The sequence below is a fragment of the Lissotriton helveticus genome, chromosome 2_2, assembly GCF_964261635.1.
Source record: "Lissotriton helveticus chromosome 2_2, aLisHel1.1, whole genome shotgun sequence".
Lineage (NCBI taxonomy): Eukaryota > Metazoa > Chordata > Amphibia > Caudata > Salamandridae > Lissotriton > Lissotriton helveticus.
The window spans coordinates 418,945,765-418,966,970 of NC_136060.1; the positions used below are offsets into that span (position 1 = coordinate 418,945,765).

Genomic DNA, 21,206 nt, shown 5'->3' on the forward strand with positions numbered 1-21,206 from the left:
TGAGTGAGACCCATCTCCCTAAACCCAGCGCAAACTCAGTGAGTCCCCGCTACTGGACAGCAGCACACATGAGTGAGACCCATCTCCCTAAACCCAGCGCAAACTCAGTGAGTCCCCGCTACTGGACAGCAGCACACATGAGTAAGACCCATCTCCCTAAACCCAGCACAAACTCAGGGAGTACCCGCTACTGGACACCAGCACACATGAGTGAGACCCATCTCCCTAAACCCAGCACAAACTCAGGGAGTCCCCGCTACTGGACACCAGCACACATGAGTGAGACCCATCTCCCTAAACCCAGCACAAACTCAGGGATTACCCGCTACTGGACACCAGCACACATGAGTGAGACCCATCTCCCTAAACCCAGCACAAACTCAGGGAGTACCCGCTACTGGACACCAGCACACATGAGTGAGACCCATCTCCCTAAACCCAGCACAAACTCAGGGAGTCCCCGCTACTGGACAGCAGCACACATGAGTGAGACCCATCTCCCTAAACCCAGCGCAAACTCAGGGAGTCCCCGCTACTGGACAGCAGCACACATGAGTGAGACCCATCTCCCTAAACCCAGCGCAAACTCAGTGAGTCCCCGCTACTGGACAGCAGCACACATGAGTGAGACCCATCTCCCTAAACCCAGCACAAACTCAGTGAGTCCCCGCTACTGGACAGCAGCACACATGAGTGAGACCCATCTCCCTAAACCCAGCGCAAACTCAGTGAGTCCCCGCTACTGGACAGCAGCACACATGAGTGAGACCCATCTCCCTAAACCCAGCGCAAACTCAGTGAGTCCCCGCTACTGGACAGCAGCACACATGAGTAAGACCCATCTCCCTAAACCCAGCACAAACTCAGGGAGTCCCCGCTACTGGACACCAGCACACATGAGTGAGACCCATCTCCCTAAACCCAGCACAAACTCACGGAGTCCCCGCTACTGGACACCAGCACACATGAGTGAGACCCATCTCCCTAAACCCAGCACAAACTCAGGGATTACCCGCTACTGGACACCAGCACACATGAGTGAGACCCATCTCCCTAAACCCAGCACAAACTCAGGGAGTACCCGCTACTGGACACCAGCACACATGAGTGAGACCCATCTCCCTAAACCCAGCACAAACTCAGGGAGTCCCCGCTACTGGACAGCAGCACACATGAGTGAGACCCATCTCCCTAAACCCAGCGCAAACTCAGGGAGTCCCCGCTACTGGACAGCAGCACACATGAGTGAGACCCATCTCCCTAAACCCAGCGCAAACTCAGTGAGTCCCCGCTACTGGACAGCAGCACACATGAGTGAGACCCATCTCCCTAAACCCAGCACAAACTCAGTGAGTCCCCGCTACTGGACAGCAGCACACATGAGTGAGACCCATCTCCCTAAACCCAGCGCAAACTCAGTGAGTCCCCGCAACTGGACAGCAGCCCACATGAGTGAGACCCATCTCCCTAAACCCAGCGCAAACTCAGTGAGTCCCCACTACTGGACAGCAGCACACATGAGTGAGACCCATCTCCCTAAACCCAGCACAAACTCAGTGAGTCCCCGCTACTGGACAGCAGCACACATGAGTGAGACCCATCTCCCTAAACCCAGCGCAAACTCAGTGAGTCCCCGCTACTGGACAGCAGCACACATGAGTGAGACCCATCTCCCTAAACCCAGCGCAAACTCAGTGAGTCCCCGCTACTGGACAGCAGCACACATGAGTGAGACCCATCTCCCTAAACCCAGCACAAACTCAGTGAGTCCCCGCTACTGGACAGCAGCACACATGAGTGAGACCCATCTACCTAAACCCAGCACAAACTCAGTGAGTCCCCGCAACTGGACACCAGCACACATGAGTGAGACCCATCTCCCTAAACCCAGCGCAAACTCAGTGAGTCCCCGCTACTGGACAGCAGCACACATGAGTGAGACCCATCTCCCTAAACCCAGCGCAAACTCAGTGAGTCCCCGCTACTGGACAGCAGCACACATGAGTGAGACCCATCTCCCTAAACCCAGCACAAACTCAGGGAGTACCCGCTACTGGACACCAGCACACATGAGTGAGACCCATCTTCCACACACCAAGCAAACTGAGGGGCATATTTACAAGACCAATGCGCCAACAGAGCACCACTTTTTTTTACGCTTCGGTGGCGCACAATTCAGAGACATATTTACAAGGCCACTCAAAGCCACCCTAAGTGGCTTTTCATGGGCTTGTAAATATGGCCACCTTTCACGCATTACTCTGCGTCAAAGGGGCGTTCCATGGGTGATGCTGTTGGTGTTCCCATGCAACACCCATGGATTCTGATGCATTCCCGGATTTACAAGGTTTAGCAAACCTGGGAAAGCATCAGATTCTAATGCGCCTCCCTAGGGGAGGCGTTAAAGTGTCGCAATGAATAGAAATACCTTTATTTCTTCTCGTTCTTTGCTCTTTCTATGTGTGCTGCGGTGCAGCACACATAGAAGGAGGAACACACCATCAGTTATTATTTTTGTGCTGGAAGGTGTCCCTTCCTGCACAAAAACAATCATCTCTGCAATGAAGGAACCCTTGCATCATGGTGCAAGGTGGCATGAATTGGCGCTAGGAAGCCAATCGTGCACCAGCGCAGAATAAAGCACAGGGATGCAACGTATTACTGCAAATATGACGCACCCCTGCACTTTCCTAATGACGCAGCTTGGCACAGTACTGCGTCTTTTTCCAGTAAATATGCCCCCGACTGACTCGTTCCCATTGATACCAGCACAGACCGAGTGAGACCCCAGTCCCACACACCTACAAAAGTGAGTTACCAACGCCCATCAACACCAGCACAGACCGAGTGATAAACTTGACACCAGCAAAGACTGAGTGATAAACATGACACCAGCAAAGACTGAGTGATAAACTTGACACCAGCAAAGACTGAGTGAGCCACTTCCACTGACACCCACACAGACCAAGAAAGACCCTCTATCACACAAGCTACACAATGCTGTAAAACTAGAAGCTACGACTGTTTAGCTCGTAAAATCCAGTATTAGGTCCTACATTGTGAAATCTTTCCTATGGAGTCCCCCCACCCAGCCCACCACTTGGTGTGGTCCTGCACAATCAGAGTTCGTCCCCAGTCTACACAGTAAGGGGGGTGGCATGACAAAGTCTGTGAGGGCTGTTTTGGGTTTGCAGTCTGGACTTCACTTAGATGCTACACACATTAGAGCCTCGAGCACTCTTTCAATGCATACATCCCATGCAGTGCCCTGTAGCGTGTGATGCATCACGTCATCCAAGAAACTGGCAAGAAAGATAGAACTAGGGAAGGTAAATAAAGTTTTGAGTCGAAAGGTCTCAAAAAATGAGCGTCGCTGAAAGTTTTGTAAAGTTCAGTACATTCATACACAGTGCAAGTAAATCGTGCATTTTACAATCTTTATACATCACAGATCTGCAGAAACAAAAATAACAAACTTTGCATTACTTACATATTCCTTAATGTCTTTTGACTTTACAGCTTTGTAGGAATAATATGCAGGGTACAGAGTGCCGAAAATCAGCCTGAAAGAGAATAAGAAGACAGGTCAGGCAGAGCTCTTCCAAGATCTCTTTCCAAAATGTTTTCAAAAGCATTAAGGCTAAGCTTTGAGGAGTGAGTTGGCTTGATCCGGGCACCAGATTACACTTTCTTGCACTTTGTATGGATAAGTGATCGCCTTCCTGTTTAGCTTTATTTTACAGAGTCATCGTCACACAGAAGAGGGTTCCTTACTGTGAGAAGAGGGTGAAACTTTACAGTAATGAGTTGGATCACTCAGAGGCACAAATGTTGTCCGGCCTGTGAGCAGTTATAGATGAAATAAAGTACCCCAGCTGTGCAAAATATTTCATGTCATCACGAGTTTCAAGGTCATATAGAAGAAAGAAGCTGCAGACCGTGCACCTATGTAAGGTCACAAACACTAAGGTGGCTTGCATGATTCTCATTACATACATTTGATTGTACTTTATTCCTTTATACATGATCCCTTAAATACAGCAAATCCGGGTAAGAAGGAATGTCAAAAATAAAACGTGCTAACACTCTGTGTGTATATATAACAGATGCTGTATTTAAACCTATGCTACGTGTCACTTAGTCATCGGTACACCGGCTAAGAGTTTCCACTGGCACCTTGTCTCACCACCCCAACCCCCTTTCTCCAGCTACAGCTGTGTCACTCCTTTAACTGACTACTGCACCCGTCCACATCGCCTATGTAACCCTCCACCCTTGACGAGGTGCCCACGTGCCTCTGCCCCTACTGCTCCACCTCCTGCGATAGCCAATGAACACCCCATTGTATGCCGCACTACAGCAGGGTTTTACTGCAGCTAGGTTTGTGCTATACGTCTCATACATACGTATTGCTGTATTGGCACTCAGAAGCGCAACTAGAGTCAAATTTGGGGGAGGGGCTACTAACAATTTTATGGGGGGGATGAGGGGGAGCTAATTCTTCCAGCAATCGGCAGAGTGAAGATGCAGGGGCTCTAAGAAGGGGTGAAAGAACAACAAAGCCTTGTTAACAAGTAAATGGTCTTTAAACACCTGTGAAGTACTCTGGTGAGGCTGTAGTAAGACATACACCAGACTACAATAGCTCAAAAACGGTCTGTGTGCGTGCCTGGGAAGCTGTTTCAGCCCAGGTCGACACACATGATGGGGGGGAAGGGGCTGAAGCCCTTTGAGCCCAATGAGCGTTACGCGCCTGATGCCAGTGCTTAATTTGAGGCGGGGGTTTTTGGTGCTTGGCACTTGAATGTCAGCACAGGCTCTTATGACACTCTGCCACATGGTGGTGCTGTCTGCCTAATTAGGGATGAGAGCAACAACAGCTGGTTTTGAATTAATTATACACAAACAATGACTAAGAGCTAGACACCAAGCCATTCTTATAGCTTTGGGGGCCTGGAATAGTATGAACTGTCACACTTCTAGGTGTGTGGCGGTTAGTCGTTGAGTTGGTACTGTCGTTGGCAGCACTGGCAGGGGCAATGGGTGGTGCAAGCTGCAGTGGTCTCCTGAGGATTGCCCTGGCACTTACTGTTTTACAAATCAAACACTGTTTAATACAGACTCTTTCTGGATACCAACTAGTAGAGAAATTGACTGGAGAGACAACCAATGGGTGCAATATATAGTTATTGTGGAACTGTAAAATTATATTTGCAGCACAATGGACTGATGAGAAAAACAGCTAAGGGTTATTTTTTCAACCCCGGACCCACTTCACCCCACCCCACCCCCCAAAAACAATTAATGTAGAACAGTGCTTATAATTCAGAAAAGGGGGTGGTGATGAACAGAGTGTCTGAATTAAGCAGACCACTCTTACCCAGTACAAAGATCAGGGCTTGATCCATCACCGTTATTTAGCTCACTGCCCCATCCCAGCTCAGAACCTGGCTATATGCAAATTAGTCTGTCCCTGGCCCAGTGCATCATGGGAACAGGGCAGACCAAACTACCAAGCCAATTCTTCACCAGAAAGGAGACAAGCTTCCGGGGACCGGTTTCTGCAATTTCAGGCGTCGTCGGCCCGGCTTGCTTGAATCCTGATGGAGCAGTGAGCAAGGGACTCATGTCTGAGTATACCCTTCCACGCTTATGGTGGACAAAATGATTCAGAAAAGGGGGTGGTGATGAACAGAGTGTCTGAATTAAGCAGACCACTCTTACCCAGTCCAAAGATCAGGGCTTGATCCATCACCGTTATTTAGCTCACTGCCCCATCCCAGCTCAGAACCTGGCTATATGCAAATTAGTCTGTCCCTGGCCCAGTGCATCATGGGAACAGGGCAGACCAAACTACCGAGCCAATTCTTCACCAGAAAGGAGACAAGCTTCCGGGGACCGGTTTCTGCCATTTCAGGCGTCGTCGGCCCGGCTTGCTTGAATCCTGATGGAGCAGTGAGCAAGGGACTCATGTCTGAGTATACCCTTCCACGCTTATGGTGGACAAAATGATTCAGAAAAGGGGGTGGTGATGAACAGAGTGTCTGAATTAAGCAGACCACTCTTACCCAGTCCAAAGATCAGGACTTGATCCATCACCGTTATTTAGCTCACTGCCCCATCCCAGCTCAGAACCTGGCTATATGCAAATTAGTCTGTCCCTGGCCCAGTGCATCATGGGAACAGGGCAGACCAAACTACCAAGCCAATTCTTCACCAGAAAGGAGACAAGCTTCCGGGGACCGGTTTCTGACATTTCAGGCGTCGTCGGCCCGGCTTGCTTGAATCCTGATGGAGCAGTGAGCAAGGGACTCATGTCTGAGTATACCCTTCTCCCAGTATAAGAATTGGCTTGGTAGTTTGGTTTGCCCTGTTCCCATCATACACTGGGACAGGAACAGACCAATTTGCATATAGCCAAGTTCTGAGCTGGGATGGTGCAGTGAGCTAAGAGTGGTCTGCTTAATTCAGGCACTCTGTTCATCACCACCCCTTTTTCTGAACAGTACTTATAACCAGGGCACTCTAAAGTTTCAATTCTGCAGCATGGCGTTTTCGATAGTTATGAATTTTCCACGTCGTTTCTCATTCAAACAGGTCGATGCTGTGCAGTGGCCGACGCTTTGCAAAGGTTAACAAGTCACCTTTTATTAGCTTATTCCTGTACTCCTGTGTTAAACTCAGAGTAACAAGGGGAAACTTTCCCACAGACAATAATGAACACAGCGGCTTCTTTTCACATTCACTGGGCACAAACCCGCTGGTGCGGCCTGCGGTCTGTGTACCAAATAAAGCCGCCTTTGCCAATGCTGAAGGCAGTTTTCTCCGTGAGCGTTTCAGCTTTTGCAGCCTCTGTGAAAACACACCAAGAAGAGCGCGCTCTGCCCATCTGTCACCTTCCCGTCACTGCACGTGCACTTTCTGAGGAAAGGCAGCGAGAAAGGGGTGCGCGTGAGGAGCATTGAGCGTGCGGCGTGACGCACGCAGGGAACTGGCAATCCATTATCACAAGCCACTGCCGACGCTGTCTCACCTCGGCGCACGTGACCTTTCTGTCTTTGTTTATTGTAATTATTAGGAATGGACCATTATCGCAGCTCCAGAACATTTTTTAAAGTGTTTTCGTATTTACGGTTGCTGCTTGAAGTATGTACAGATAAGGGCTTAAAATACAGGCTCCTAGTGATTTTGCTTATTTCGTACCGACCGGGACATTAAAATACCGGTGGTGCCAGTAGTAAACCGGTCAGGTGGCAACCCTATTTATATATAGAACAAGCATTTACAATGCAATGGTCTCGGCATTATTAAAGGTAGAGCTATTGGCATTGCTCATGACAATTTTTTTTAATTATAAATAAATTGCATTGTCATTTACATTGCCAATAGCTTAATCGTTTGCATATGCGAGACCTATTGCATTAGCACCCACACGCAGGGGCAGGAGAGCAAGCACAAGCAACGAGGGGCAGGAGAGCAAGCACAAGCAACGAGGGGGCAGGGGCTGGAGAGCAAGCACAAGCAACAAGGGGGCAGGGGCTGGAAAGCAAGCACAACAAACGAGGGGGCAGGGGGCAGGAGAGCAAGCACAGCCAGGGGGCAGGGGAGCAAGCACAGCCAGGGGGCAGGAGAGCAAGTACAACGAACGAGGAGGCAGGAGAGCAAACACAGCCAGGGGGCAGGAGAGCAAACACAGCCAGGGGGCAGGGGAGCAAACACAGCCAGGGGGCAGGAGAGCAAGCACAGCCAGGGGGCAGGAGAGCAAGCACAGTGGGGGCAGGGGAGCAAGTACAGCCAGGGGGCAGGGGAGCAAGCACAGCCAGGGGGCAGGAGAGTAAGCACAGCCAGGGGGACAGCCTCCCAGATATTGAGGCATACTACTGAGCATGCTAGAACGATAGCACAGACTTACTTTTCCATGCACAGCCAGGGGGCAGGAGAGCAAGCACAACCAGGGGGCAGGGGAGCAAGCACAACCAGGGGGCAGGGGAGCAAGCACAGCCAGGGGGCAGGGGAGCAAACACAGCCAGGGGGCAGGAGAGCAAGCACAGCCAGGGGGCAGAAGAGCAAGCACAGTGGGGGCAGGGGAGCAAGTACAGCCAGGGGGCAGGGGAGCAAGCACAGCCAGGGGGCAGGAGAGCAAGCACAGCCAGGGGGCAGGAGAGCAAGCACAGTGGGGGCAGGGGAGCAAGTACAGCCAGGGGGCAGGGGAGCAAGCACAGCCAGGGGGCAGGAGAGCAAGCACAGCCAGGGGGACAGCCTCCCAGATATTGAGGCATACTACTGAGCATGCTAGAACGATAGCACAGACTTACTTTTCCATGCACAGCCAGGGGGCAGGAGAGCAAGCACAGCCAGGGGAGCAAGCACAGCCAGGGGGACAGCCTCCCAGATATTGAGGCATACTACTGAGCATGCTAGAACGATAGCACAGACTTACTTTTCCATGCAACTTATACACAACAGGAAGATGCATGCACGAATAGAATGTTATATTTAGTCTTGTAATCCCATAAATGCATTGAGGCACTATGCATTGGTTAGTAGTGCTGACGCTCTCAAGTGTTATCCTAACCTTCCCTGATATCGTAGCAGAGGCTCCAAGTACTGGAGCAAGGTGCTTGTAACAAAAGTACTGAGTCGTCAGCCTGGGACATGGCTTTCTTATTTAAAGAGAAAGGAATGATTTAAGATCACAATCTTCAGGTCTGCTGGCGAACTCGCGGATGGCGTTTAGTAGACTCAAAGGGAGTGTGGCCTGTAGTGCATTATTAGTTGCAGAACTAGATTGTACATTTTCATTTTGTAGACAGTTTACCAACTGAGAAGCAAGTTGTGTAGTCTGATGGTCTCCCAGTCATTGTGACAAGTCATGGATATAAAATCATACACGTACTGCTGGTAGAGTCTGTTTCTTAAGCCACTGGGAGAAGGGAAAGAAAGTTTAGAGGAGGGAGATGAAATTGTAGAAGGGGACGTTCTATTGAAGTTGTCAATAACTAGCTCACTGAATCACCCTCAAGGCCCTGAACTGTGACTGATCTACTGCTTTTAACAATAAAAAACACGCAGCAGGGATCGGTACCATGGCCGTCCACTCTCACGGTTCTAGTTCTTGGGAACAGTCTGGCCAGCTGTGATATCACAAATTGAGCTGGAAGGATGACCCTGTCTGGCATCCCTTACCCAGCCCGAGGCCAGTACCTTGCAGCACTACACACCATACTTGAAGGACCTGAGGCAGGAGGCATTGGGAGGGTTAGCTTTAGAAATGAGAAAGATGACCCTGCCAGGGCATAGCTGCTCCCATGTGGATCACCAGTGATTACTAGGCAGTGTTGGAGAGATTCTGAGTTTGTATTCACTGTTAATCATTGGGTTGACGAGCTGGTTGCGAGCGACTGCCAGTGCCATAAATGTTTCGAAGATTGATAAAGGAAATGACTGTCACGAATATTTGTTAATACATTTACATAAAACTTACCACACAGCTCGTGCGAGCTAGAAGACTAGTTGTAATCCCGCACGGTGCTGGGGATGGTACACAGGGAAAGCATTGTTAATTCAAGGGCTTCAGACACTTGTAGTGAACAAATGCGTGGCACAAAGATGTTTACTGACTGTTGTTTGCGTAGAAAAACTGGTGAGGACGGAAGTTGGTCACGTTCTCTGACGGCTTCATGGGCTGTGTTCTCGGGTTAGGAAAAAACGGAACAGAAAGAGCAACCTAAAAATGTGCACTTCCGCAGATTCTCTTGTAGATCTGCATAACATACCATGGGCCAGTGGCCCAGTGCGAGATGTGCCGCCTTGTGCTGCCCCGGCTGTGGAAGGACATTTACAGCTCCATTATTCACACTAACCCTAGCCACAAGGGGCCTGGGGCGACAGGCACCCCATAGTAAGCCTTGGCCCCCGCAAATGGAGGAGCAGCAGGCAGGGCTGGCAGATCAAGACAAGAAATAGCTTTCCAAAACAAAAGCTCCGCTCACATTAAGGCTTTCTTCACCCATGAATATGTTCAGCGTGCAAGTCAAAACTAAAGGCCTGCGCTGCATCGCGAAGACAACTTCAAACCCATCCCTTCGTTTTCAAATAAGACAGACTGCACCTGCATGGTCGTCCACAAAACTAGGTGTAGATGCACCAACATTTCGTGCAGTGCAACTCAGCAACCAAATGTGCTGGGCTGCATTTCTTGAAAGGAAGAGTGCAGAACAGCGCTCCCCCTTAGCTAGTGCTCTTCCAGCCTCCCTTGTGCCATAGGGTGACCAGATTCTCAACACAAACAAGTTGTGCGGTTTTCTTTTTGAACAGTTTGACTTTTCTGCTGACAATGCCCCTGCTAAGGTCCGAATTATTAGTCTTCCAACCTGCCCACCTTGGTTGCCCACTAGACTCAAATCCCGGGCCGAGAGCATACCTTAAGCCTGTTCCCTTGCTACAAGACAGAAAACTGTCCGATCACATACCGTTTGAAGTCCCTCATTAGTCTTCTCCGTGCCGGCGTAGACATTGCTGCACGATGAAGTAAAATAAAATAACTCTTCTTCACACTTTCCCTAATGCAGAAATGACCAGTACACCCCCTTTAAGAACCCGGAGTACAAACAACCCTGGGATGACGCGCAGCGACACCAAAGCCAAGGGAGGCAGAACATTCGGCAGGGTGACATCGCGGGGTGGAACTACAAAGTTTAGCTCGGCCATCACCGGAAAAAATAGCTCGCAGTTCCGCAAGATTGCAAACTTACTATCACCACTGAATGATTTATTTAGCGGGAGGGGGGCGGGAAGAAAGACGGACAGCGGGAGGGGGGTGGGAAAAAGAATACAACAGCACAGCGGCCGACCTAATCAGCGGGAGGGGGGCGGGAACAAACACGGACAGTGGGAGGGGGGCGGGAAAAAGACCACGGCAGGGAAAGAATACAACGGCCGACCTAATCAGCGGGAGGAGGGCGGAAACAGAGACGGACAGCGGGCGGGGGGCGCCATCACCGGAAAAAAAAGCTCGCAGTTCCGCAAGATTGCAAACTTACTATCACCACTGAATGATTTATTTAGCGGGAGGGGGCGGGAAGAAAGACGGACAGCGGGAGGGGGGTGGGAAAAAGAATACAACAGCACAACGGCCGACCTAATCAGAGGGAGGAGGGCGGGAACAAACACGGACAGCGGGAGGGGGGCGGGAAAAAGACCACGGCAGAAAGAATACAGCGGCCGACCTAATCAGCGGGAGGAGGGCGGGAACAAACACGGACAGCGGGAGGGGGGCGGGAAAAAGACCACGGCAGGGAAAGAATACAACGGCCGACCTAATCAGCGGGAGGAGGGCGGAAACAGAGACGGACAGCGGGAGGGGGGCGGGAAAAAGACAGCGGGAAACGAGGACAGCAAGCCTACCTCATCTTAAGGAGCCGTAAAATGGCGGCCGGAAGCTTTCGAATTTTTCGGAATCGGGGGCGTGGTTTTGTGGTTCTGAGTGACAGACTACGTCACTGTCTAAAGAACAGCAAAACTTACGCCCCCAAATCCGAAAAAGACGGAGCCTATTCGGAGGGACGGCTCTCTCCTCCAATGGCTGGCCTCCGTTTAGGAAGCCAGCCAATGGAGGGAGAGCCAAAAAGAGGGAGGGATAAAGCAGCCCTCTTACTAACAATAAATCTTGGACTTCCGGTTCTGCCTTCGGCAGACCGGATATTACCGAGACCTAAAAATGTAAATGGTACTCCTTGACATTGTCTGTGGTTATTCTGAAAATCTGCCATGGTTCTAGCCCTTCTAGACCCATACAACTCAAGCTGGAACATTTATATCTCAATAACTGGGGGCAGCTTACACCTCGGGTCCTTGTGCCAGCGCCCCAGTGACATTTGTCCTGTCCAGCCTAGCCTGCCCTGCCCGCAGTCCGCTACCCTTGCCTTACCCTGCCTACCTGCGGTTCTCTGTGCCTCTCTCCTCAGTTCTTGCTCTGTTTTGCCTTTTCTGCCATGTGTTGCCTATTTCTGCTCATTTTTCTGCCCTCTGTTTTGCCTTTCTTGCTGTTTTTCTGCCTTATGTTTTGCCTGTTTCTGCTCATTTTCTGCCCTCTGTTTTGCCTTTCCTGCTGTTTTTCTGCCTTCTATTTTGCCTTTTCTGCTTGTTTCTTTTCCCTCTGTTTTGGCCTCCCCTGCTCTGTTTTACCTTTCCTGCTTGTTTTTCTGCCCTCTGTTTTTCCTTTCTGCTTGTTTTTCTGCCCTGTTTTACCTTTTCTGTTTGCTTTTTCTGCCCTCTGTTCTGCCCTGTTTTGCCTTTTCTGATCGTTCTTCTGCCCTCTGTTTTGCCCTTTATGCTTGTTTTTCTGCCCTCTGTTTTCCCTTTTCTGCTCTCTTTTGCATTTACTGCTTGTTTTTCTACCCTCCATTTTGCCTTTTCTGCTAATTTCTCTCCCTTCTGTTTTGCTTTTTTGTGCCCTATCATTTGCCTTCTTCTGCCCTTTTTTGCGTTTTCTGCCCTGTTTTGCTTTCTGCTTTTTTTCTGCCTATGTTTTGCCATCTTCTGCTCTGTTTTGCCTTTCCTACTCATTTTTCTGCCCCGTTTTGCCTTTCCCACTTGTTTTTCTGCCCTCTGTTGGTGCCTCCTCTGCTCCTTTCTTGTTCTGTTTTGCCTTTTCTGCTCGTGTTTCTGCCCTGTTTTGCCCTCCTCTGCTCTGTTTTGCCTTGCTTGCCTGCTTGCTTTCCTGCTTTCTGTTTTGCCCCTTTCTGCTTGTTTTTCTGCCCTCTGTTTTGCCTTTTCTGCTAGTTTTTCTGCCCTCTTTTGGTTTCTGCTAGTTTCTCGGTCCTCCTTTTGTGCTTGTTTTTATGCCCTCTGTTTTGCCTTTCCTGCTGCTTTTTCTGCCCAGGGTTTGGCTTTCTGCTCGTTTCTCGGCCCTCTGTTTTGCCTTTTCTGCTAGTTTCTTCCCTCTTACTGCTGTTTCCTCAAGACCTGTCGCAAAGAGAGCTGGCACGATGGAGACCTTGCACCCCAGCTCCCAGATACCCCCAGGGGTGACAGTGCTGCGCACTACCAATGCGGAATGGTTGATTGATCTCTTTGTAAAGGTAGACATAAATTCACTGTAGACAAAATTGTGTCGAAAGTAGAACACGGATCTAGCAAACAAGATGTGCTCACTCAGTTTCCAGTGTGCACCATGATGAGGTGTTTTGTGCAGAAAATGGAAGCCACAAATGAGTAAAACTTGCACCAACCGCAGGGCACGTACAAGGGTCAAAGACCCGGGTCGCAAACAGCTGAATGAGCGTCACAATGTGCATAGCTCAATAGTTTCCCAGGTCCATGTGTGAGCTTTCATCTTTGTATTCTTAGATTTATAGTAATTTTTTAACCCCTTAATAAAATTTGGACTACAAACCCCAGAATGCAAAAAACATAAATCAGGACTGGCTAATTCCTCACACCTGGGTTAAGAGACATTGAGAGCTCTAATTCTGGAAGTGACATGAAGCAAACGTTTGCTCTCCGTAGCGTGTGCTAGCTCCCTGTGCATTAACCCCGGGTCAAGAAGCGCCATGTTTTATTAATAATGCGGCAGCTTGTGCAGTAGTCCGCAGGGAGCCTGGAGAGTGAGAAAGACAAGCCCTTGGAGCTGGGGGACGCTGCTTCAGAGCTGCAAGCTGCCCTCTCTGGCCTCTGAGTAGAGATATTATCTTTTCATTTTTTTGAGAGCGGTGGAGGAACCGATGATATTCAATTATCACAGAAAGTCATCCCTGTTCTGGGAGTGCATTGTCTGTCCTTGACTTGCAGCCTATTCTTTTTTGAGATATTTAGATGCCGCATAAATCATGTCACATAAATCATGTCACATAAATCATGCCACCCAAAGGGTAGAGTAGTGAACTCTATCCACAAAATCTCAAAAAGAATCCTACAAGAACATATATCCGCGCACCTCACACAGTGTTCTTTCTATTTTTGGGGGAGAGATGAATAATTTAAAATATAAATAATAAATAACGTTTTGGAACAAATGAGTGTCAATATCATAGTAACAACAATTCTTTTTACAAAAAAACACTTTCATGTGCCATGTAGAAGGTACATTGTTCTTGATTATGTACACGCCACACTGTAGAAACAGCTACAGGGTAGTGTAAACATTTACAAGCAGGAAGTTTATTTTCTACTCTATAAAATTATTGAAATTTGAAGGTTTCGATTTGTCTATATCATCTGAAACTGGACTTAGTCCTGTATCGTCTGATAAGGATAAAGAATTACAAGATGTTGGAAATGACCTCACATCCAAGATTTTTACCAATGCAGATTTCGCCAGGAAAAGCTTGGTTGAATGTAGATTGGAAATATACGTTAGATAGAGGGAAAATCTAATGTGCATACTCCGATACCTCTGGGTATCCCTCGACCCAAACAGAACAACTCAGAATATACGGTACTTTCGCTCCTGGGGAAAAGTGCATGTTGTGTTCAGGGTATTTCGACTGAGCTACATTCAAACAATAAATCTAGCAATTTTGGATGAGCCTAATAGATTAGACATTATTGCTGAGATAACATAATTCACGTTAGAGCCACAAATTAATGCAGTGAGTGTGACAAGAATAAGAGTGTTAAATATAAACTTAAAAGAACTTAAAGAATGTATCCTAGATTGCACAAAAAAGTTAACAACTGAAATACACTCTATAAGAGAGTAATAAAGGCCCTTCTAAGTAAGGGAATGTCCCCGAAAATGATGCAGCTAGACAGATACCAGGGAGATAAAAATCAATACATCAGTTTAGCACGAAAATGTTTATCTAACGTACCAAAGAAGTCAAAACTCTACTTCGGCGAACACGAAAGTGTATTTCAAGAAGGTCCAAGTTACAATTAAAGAAAATCCCACAAGCTGAATCGGCCACTAGACTTTCCATGTGTCCATTATAGGTTCTTACCACCTCTCAGGGCGTTTGGCTTCAGTAGGAAGTGAAGCAGGTGCACTTTCTTCCAGAGCCCCTTAGCCTATACAGCAGTGAGGCAGTGCTTAATTTGAGCCAGTGGGGGACAGCAATAACGATTTTTTTAAAGGCAGAAGTGAAAGAGGAGAACTCTTCCAAATGCTCTGAAAATTGTCCTTCCACCACCCTTAGACTAAATTCAGCTGCACTGAGAGTGGGGGTGAGGGGGATTCTGGGGAGGTTTCCCACGATCATACTCCAAAGGCGAGTTGAACAACACGTAGCCACTATGAGTATATTATACAAGTTTGGTCATGGTCGCCATGGCCAAGGACTTTGACTCGCTGTCTCCATTTTGCAACAATTCAGCTTCCCAGGGAAACCTAGACCTGGCTCCCCAAGGGACCTGATGAGGTCAATTCGACATAATACTGGACCTGCTATAAATGGATACAAAGGAGTTTGTTTACACCAAATCTGATTCAGAATACTTGAACGAAAGGCAGTAACCTTAGGAGGCAATCAATGGGTTGGAAGTGGAACACATGAGGGTGAACAAGCAGCTCGAATCAGCGTCTTGCTTCGAGACTTTCAGGAGAGGTATGGAATTTAAATGCAGGGGAATATTAGTGGTGTCTCTAGAGGTGAATTTTAGGGGGAAAGGGGCAGTGGGGTACACATTGAGCAGGTGATAAAACTAGTGCGGTCACCTATTGGATGTTTATATCTGACTTTGTGTTTGTTTGTATATCTATATACATCAATATATACGATCTCATATATAAAAAGTCAGTGTTAATTAATTTAAGCAAGGCTCATGCAGGGCTTTACGTCGGCCCGGTCCTGCCGGTGCTCAGCACGGCCAGTTCTAAAAAGCAGTTGCTGAGATGGATCCCTATTGGGCTCTCCATTTTTGCACTCACCATCAGGGTGTATACAAATCTTAACTCTGCAGCAGTTCCACCCTTCAATGCCTTTGATGTAAGTAACTTTAAAGAGACTCGTTATATTTCTTTTACAGTCTCATCATTTCAGAACGGAAGCATTTTCAATATTATATACAATGAAGCCATAGTTGTTGCTTATTTATCTTATGCAACTAACAACCACTGACAAAGCCAATAGTCCTGGCTTGTTGTAAGTGTAATGTGACTTGTGGTATTATATATTGTATTGTATTGTAATTGCATTTATATAGCATTTACTTACTACCCCTGACGAGGCGTCGAAGCGCTTTTTCGGAGAGTAGCAGGCTACTCAGGAATCCATAAAGGATTAGTGTTGAATTAGTATAGTGAAATATGAAAGTAATTTGAGTGGTTGGTGTCTGGATGCAATGACAGAAGAAGCAAAATACCTGTCGGGCGGCACACTAATCTGTGATCTGTAATCACAGATTATAAGCGTTTGTGTTTTGAAGCCATACCCTTAATTACATCGACCACGCCCCTTTGAGAGACCCTCTTCTCCCCCCGCCATCCCCCCCACACAGTTTTTTCATCCCACTCGAACCCCTGGGCTCATGTATTATCTTAATCTCTGCTTTGCAGGGAAAGGAAGTTGAACACAGTAAGGTGTGGGAAGAGGTGCGTTGTCTGTCTGAGCTCTGCTGCCTGCCAGCTCTACAACAGCTGTGAAGGTGGGAATCGGAGGGGAGAGGGTGGGGGGGGGGGGTGACAAGTGGATCTGGGACCAGGCCCAATAATCCACCCTTCCCCACCACCACCGGCCAGAGACTCCACTGAGGAATACAGTTATGTACCAATTGTTAGCATACAGAGACAAACTAGGTTAAGATGGAAGGATAGGAAAGTGAGAGACAGCACAAAGGAAGCTCTGAATAGAGAAAGTATCAGGAAGCAGAGTGCGGTATACACGGGAAAGGGAAACTACTGTACACCAGAGAACAATGGCGGACCATGGGCCAGCCGAGCCAGGCGCTGACAGATGCACCCAGCCCTAAATCACAGCCAGATAAGGACAGCCGCGTGGGAGCACATCAACCCGGAAACAGACGGGTGTTAAAGTTAGGTGACCCTGTGACCCCGTCCAATGAGCAGGCAAAAACAAGGTCAAACCAGGGTCATTTATGCTTCACTGTCTATTCACCCTCTAACCACAGCTTGTTCATGGACATAGAAACAGGACGATAGGACGAAGGATAGGGGCAGCTAAAGCAGATTCATATTACGAGTATATTTACAGGGAACTAAAGGTAGAGACGATCATTATTTTAAACGTTTATTGTTAACAATTATTATTATTAGTCATAATAGGTTTCTTATATAGCACGCCATGTCACACTTTTGCCTTTTCTTAGTGCTGTAAGAGGAGATGCTGCTGTCACTTTGACTTACCTTATGAAAAGGGGGGGCTCTTGGCGTCCCCGCCCGCATGGCGGCGCGGCGACCGGCCTCCCCTCTCCATGCCTCCCGGTGGTGGGGCATGCCCTCTGGGCGCGCCTCACCACCGATTGGTTGGCGCCCTCCCTGACCCGGATGTCATTGTAGGACTTCCGGGTCGGGGGGGCGGGCCGCAGGAGGGGCTGGGTGGGGGCATAACCGCCCCCACCGGGCCCCTTGGGGATAAAGAAGCAGCGAGCGCCCAGGAGACCCTCTTGTTCTCTGGACGCTCCCCCACAGCGTGTCGTGCCCCGCGCTCAGGGCTTCTTGTTTTATTAATTTTCTGTCCCTTTTTTCTTTCAGGTTCGGACCCGCGGGAGCCTCCAGGATTGCTGTTGAGAGTGTTTTTCCCGCTTTTAATCCGGACTGCAGCGGTGCTACTGAAGGGGTCTGCTGTCGGACCTTCGAGCATCGCGAAGGAATTTCGTGCGGCGGGGGGAGCTGGTCACAGGAGGCGGTGTGCGGAGCTGTGCGAGGTATTTGTCGGGGGGCGGGCTGCACGTTGGCAGAGCAGGTCGACGAGGGACTTGCCTTCGTGTCGGCTGATCGGGGTGTAAAGGAGCCGATCCCCAGAGACACGGTAGCATCGGGCCATCTCTTTGTTCTCCGCTGCCCGGCCCGCTTTAATTAACTGCTTGTTGTGCTCACGATAGTATCGGGCCATTTCTTTGTTCTCCGCTGCCCGGCCCGCTTTAATTAACTGCTTGTTGTGCTCACGATAGTATCGGGCCATTTCTTTGTTCTCCGCCGCCCTGCCCGCTTTAATTGACTGCTTGTTGTGCACACGATTACATCGGGGCATTTCGTTGTTCTCCCCGCCCTGCTCGGTGTAATTAACTGCTTGTGGTGTGTTTCCGGCGCCTCCAGCCTGCACTAGCTATCGGGCACATAGTTTAAGGTTGAGCGAAGCAGGGTCGACCAGGGTAGGACCTGGATGGGAGACCCTTAGTGGATATTGTGCTAATTTTGGGATCTAAATACAGGACAAGGGGTTGTTTTTTATTAAGGTTGCGACTGTACTTAGTTAGGTGATCTTAACAGCCAAGGGCAGCCTTGGGGGGTGGTTAACAGGGGGGTTCAAGCCTCCAATAAGTTCACCACTTTGTTTACAGAATTCTATTTCATCAAGTGTTCCTAGTACATATTGCCAGGTATTGATACAATCTTTTATTCCAGGCAATTTACGACAATATTTGCGACATTTCACGTGGTGAGCTCAAGGAGGTGAACATAAGACGTGGTTGCAGATCCGATACCGGCGGGGAGTGCGCAGGATTTGATCGGTAAGAGGAGAGCGGGGGGCTAGCATTTCATAGCTTCTGGTTGCCGCCGGGTGAGTCTACGTAGAGTTTACTCACCCCTGACAAACCGGATAAGCCGGGGCATTGCGGTTGCCGTTGCATGGTGCTTACAGCCCCCTGTACATCCTCCAGCTGGTGAAGGTACAAAGCGCACGGTCAGCTAACATTAGGAGTGTAGGGCAGTGGCGTGCGAACCATGCCGGGGCCAAGGGGTGGTAAAAAGGGGGCTAGCATGGAGGCAATGATGCAGGCAATGATGTGTGTAATGGTTCAAATTAACAAGAAGTTGGGGAAGGTTGATGAATTAGAGGCCCGCATAAATGAGAGGTTTTCTGATCCCCCAGGCCCATCAGGCAGGCCAGTGCGGGAGAGAACGGCACCCTTGCCGAGGGGGGATTTCGTTACCCCACCTAAGAAATCCAAGGCCAAAAAGCCAAGGTACAGTGCCCCGGCCCCTGTCCCCCTAGCACCGGTCCCTGATGTGCCGGTACCTGCAATACCAGTTCCTCTTGCGCCTCCACCGGCAATTCCGGCGCCCGTAGCATCGGTCCCCCCTGCAGCACCGGCCCCCCCTTCAGCACCTACCCCCCGGCGCCCGTGGGGCCGATACCTGTCCCGAGTGGGCCACGGACACCCGCCCCTTTGCCTGATACGCCAGGGCCGTCAGACATTCCCCCTGGGGTCCCAGATGTGCCAGCTGGTAACCCGGTCCCGGTTGAGTTGGTATCTCAGATAGCGGCCTTATTGCCTTGGCTGCGAAAAGGGGGTGTGTGTCTTGCCTCATCTGATCATGCGGCAGAAGCGGTGAAATTGGTAGAGAAGATTAAGGCTGCTACGGCGGCTGACAGTACTGCGGTGCCCGTATCTTCTTCACTTACAGGTTCCAGTCCCGCCCAGCCGAATGGAGATAGTGTGCTACCGGCCCAGGCGCCCGTAAATGGTAAGGAGGTGGCGCTGCCCCTCTTGGGGGACGGCGTAGTGCCATCCAGGAGTGAGAACTTGGGACAACATGTGTCCCAGGCAGTGAAAGAGTTGATTTGGGCGGGAAAGTATGTATACATTTTTTCTTTGTTATTAGACAATAGGGAGATGGAACAAGCTAAGTTACTAAAGGAATGGATGCATCCAAGTGAATGGAGGGCACAGTGCTCCAGGTTCAAGGTAGAGGAGACTTTGAAGAATTGGATCAGGGCTTTTTCCGTCCTTTCGGCTATCACGGCCGAACGCCCCCCCAATGTGCAGGCAGCAATGTCTTGCTACATGAGTAGGATTGTGGGGTGGAGCGACCAATATACTGGGGATGCCTGGAAGGAGTATGATGTTAATTTCAGGAAGGCCAAAGAATTTAATACATCATTAACGTGGGACGTGGTGGATTCTATGTCCTGGCACAAGCAGTTCTCAGGGGACACAGCCCCTACACAGGCTACCAGTGCAGTCAGGGTGTTCTCCGCCAGACCCCAACAACCCTTTCGGTCAAATCAAGGGAGTGAGGTCCCGGGGAAGAATAGGGGGGGGTGGGATCAGAGAGGAAAGGGGTATGTTGGGACTTTAATAAGCGCTCCTGCACAAGGGCTCAGGGCACCTGTAGATTTAGACATGCATGTGCAATCTGTGGTCACCCGTCCCACCCCGAGACAACGTGCAGGAACAAGCAAGGTAACCACGGTCACAGGGGAAGGGGGAAGCCAGAGTAATTCAGACAAGCCGGCCCCCCCTACGCCAATAGACGTTTTTGCAATGATCCCTTGGTTGAATAGATACCCTCATCGCACAGCGGCCACTCTACTTCAGGAAGGTTTTTCACAAGGTTTTAGGATCCCGGCGATGGGTTACACAGGTAGCCCACACTGCAAGAATCAACTGTCAGTAACACAGAACCCAGAGGTGGTGGCCGCTAAGATTTCCAAAGAATTGTCGCTAGGCAGGATAGCTGGCCCCTTCCAGGAGGTGCCTGTCCCCAATTTTGTGTGTTCACCTCTTGGGGTAGTACCCAAAAAAGAGAAAGGCCAATTTAGACTGATCCACAACCTATCGGCCCCGAGGGGGGCATCCTTGAACGAAGCGATTGATGAAGGGATTTGTAGTGTGAAGTATGCCTCATTTGACCAGGCGGTTGATTTATTGCGTGCTCTGGGAACAGGAGCATTAATGGCAAAGTCTGACATTGAATCTGCTTTCCGTCTTCTCCCAGTACATCCGATGGATCACCACCTCTTAGGTTTCACTTTTGAGGGCAAGTTTTACATGGACAAATGTATGCCCATGGGCTGTTCCATATCATGTGCATACTTTGAGACATTTAGCTCATTCTTAGAATGGGCTATGAGACAGGCGACGGGCCACCAACAGGTCATGCATTACTTGGACGATTTCCTTTTCTTAGGTGGGGCGGACTCTCAGGAGTGTGCTTGGGCATTGCAGGAATTTTGCGTGCTCATGCGGGCTTTTGGGGTCCCGCTGGCACCAGGGAAGACGGTTGGCCCAGTCACTTGCCTGGAATTCCTTGGTATCGAAATTGACTCAGTTGAGGGATGCTTCAAGTTACCCAAGGACAA

General features: G+C 49.4%; 1 protein-coding gene across 4 annotated transcripts in view; it reads right to left on the minus strand.

The window, feature by feature from the left end:
• Positions 1 to 21,206, minus strand: part of REEP1 (receptor accessory protein 1) — a 305,129-nt gene that overhangs the window by 167,257 nt on the left and 116,666 nt on the right. For all 4 annotated transcript variants that reach the window (XM_078678665.1, XM_078678667.1, XM_078678666.1 and 1 more), the window contains exon 2: positions 3,491 to 3,563. In XM_078678665.1, the coding sequence (XP_078534791.1) occupies positions 3,491 to 3,563 (73 nt within the window). The remainder of the gene's footprint in view (positions 1 to 3,490; positions 3,564 to 21,206) is intronic.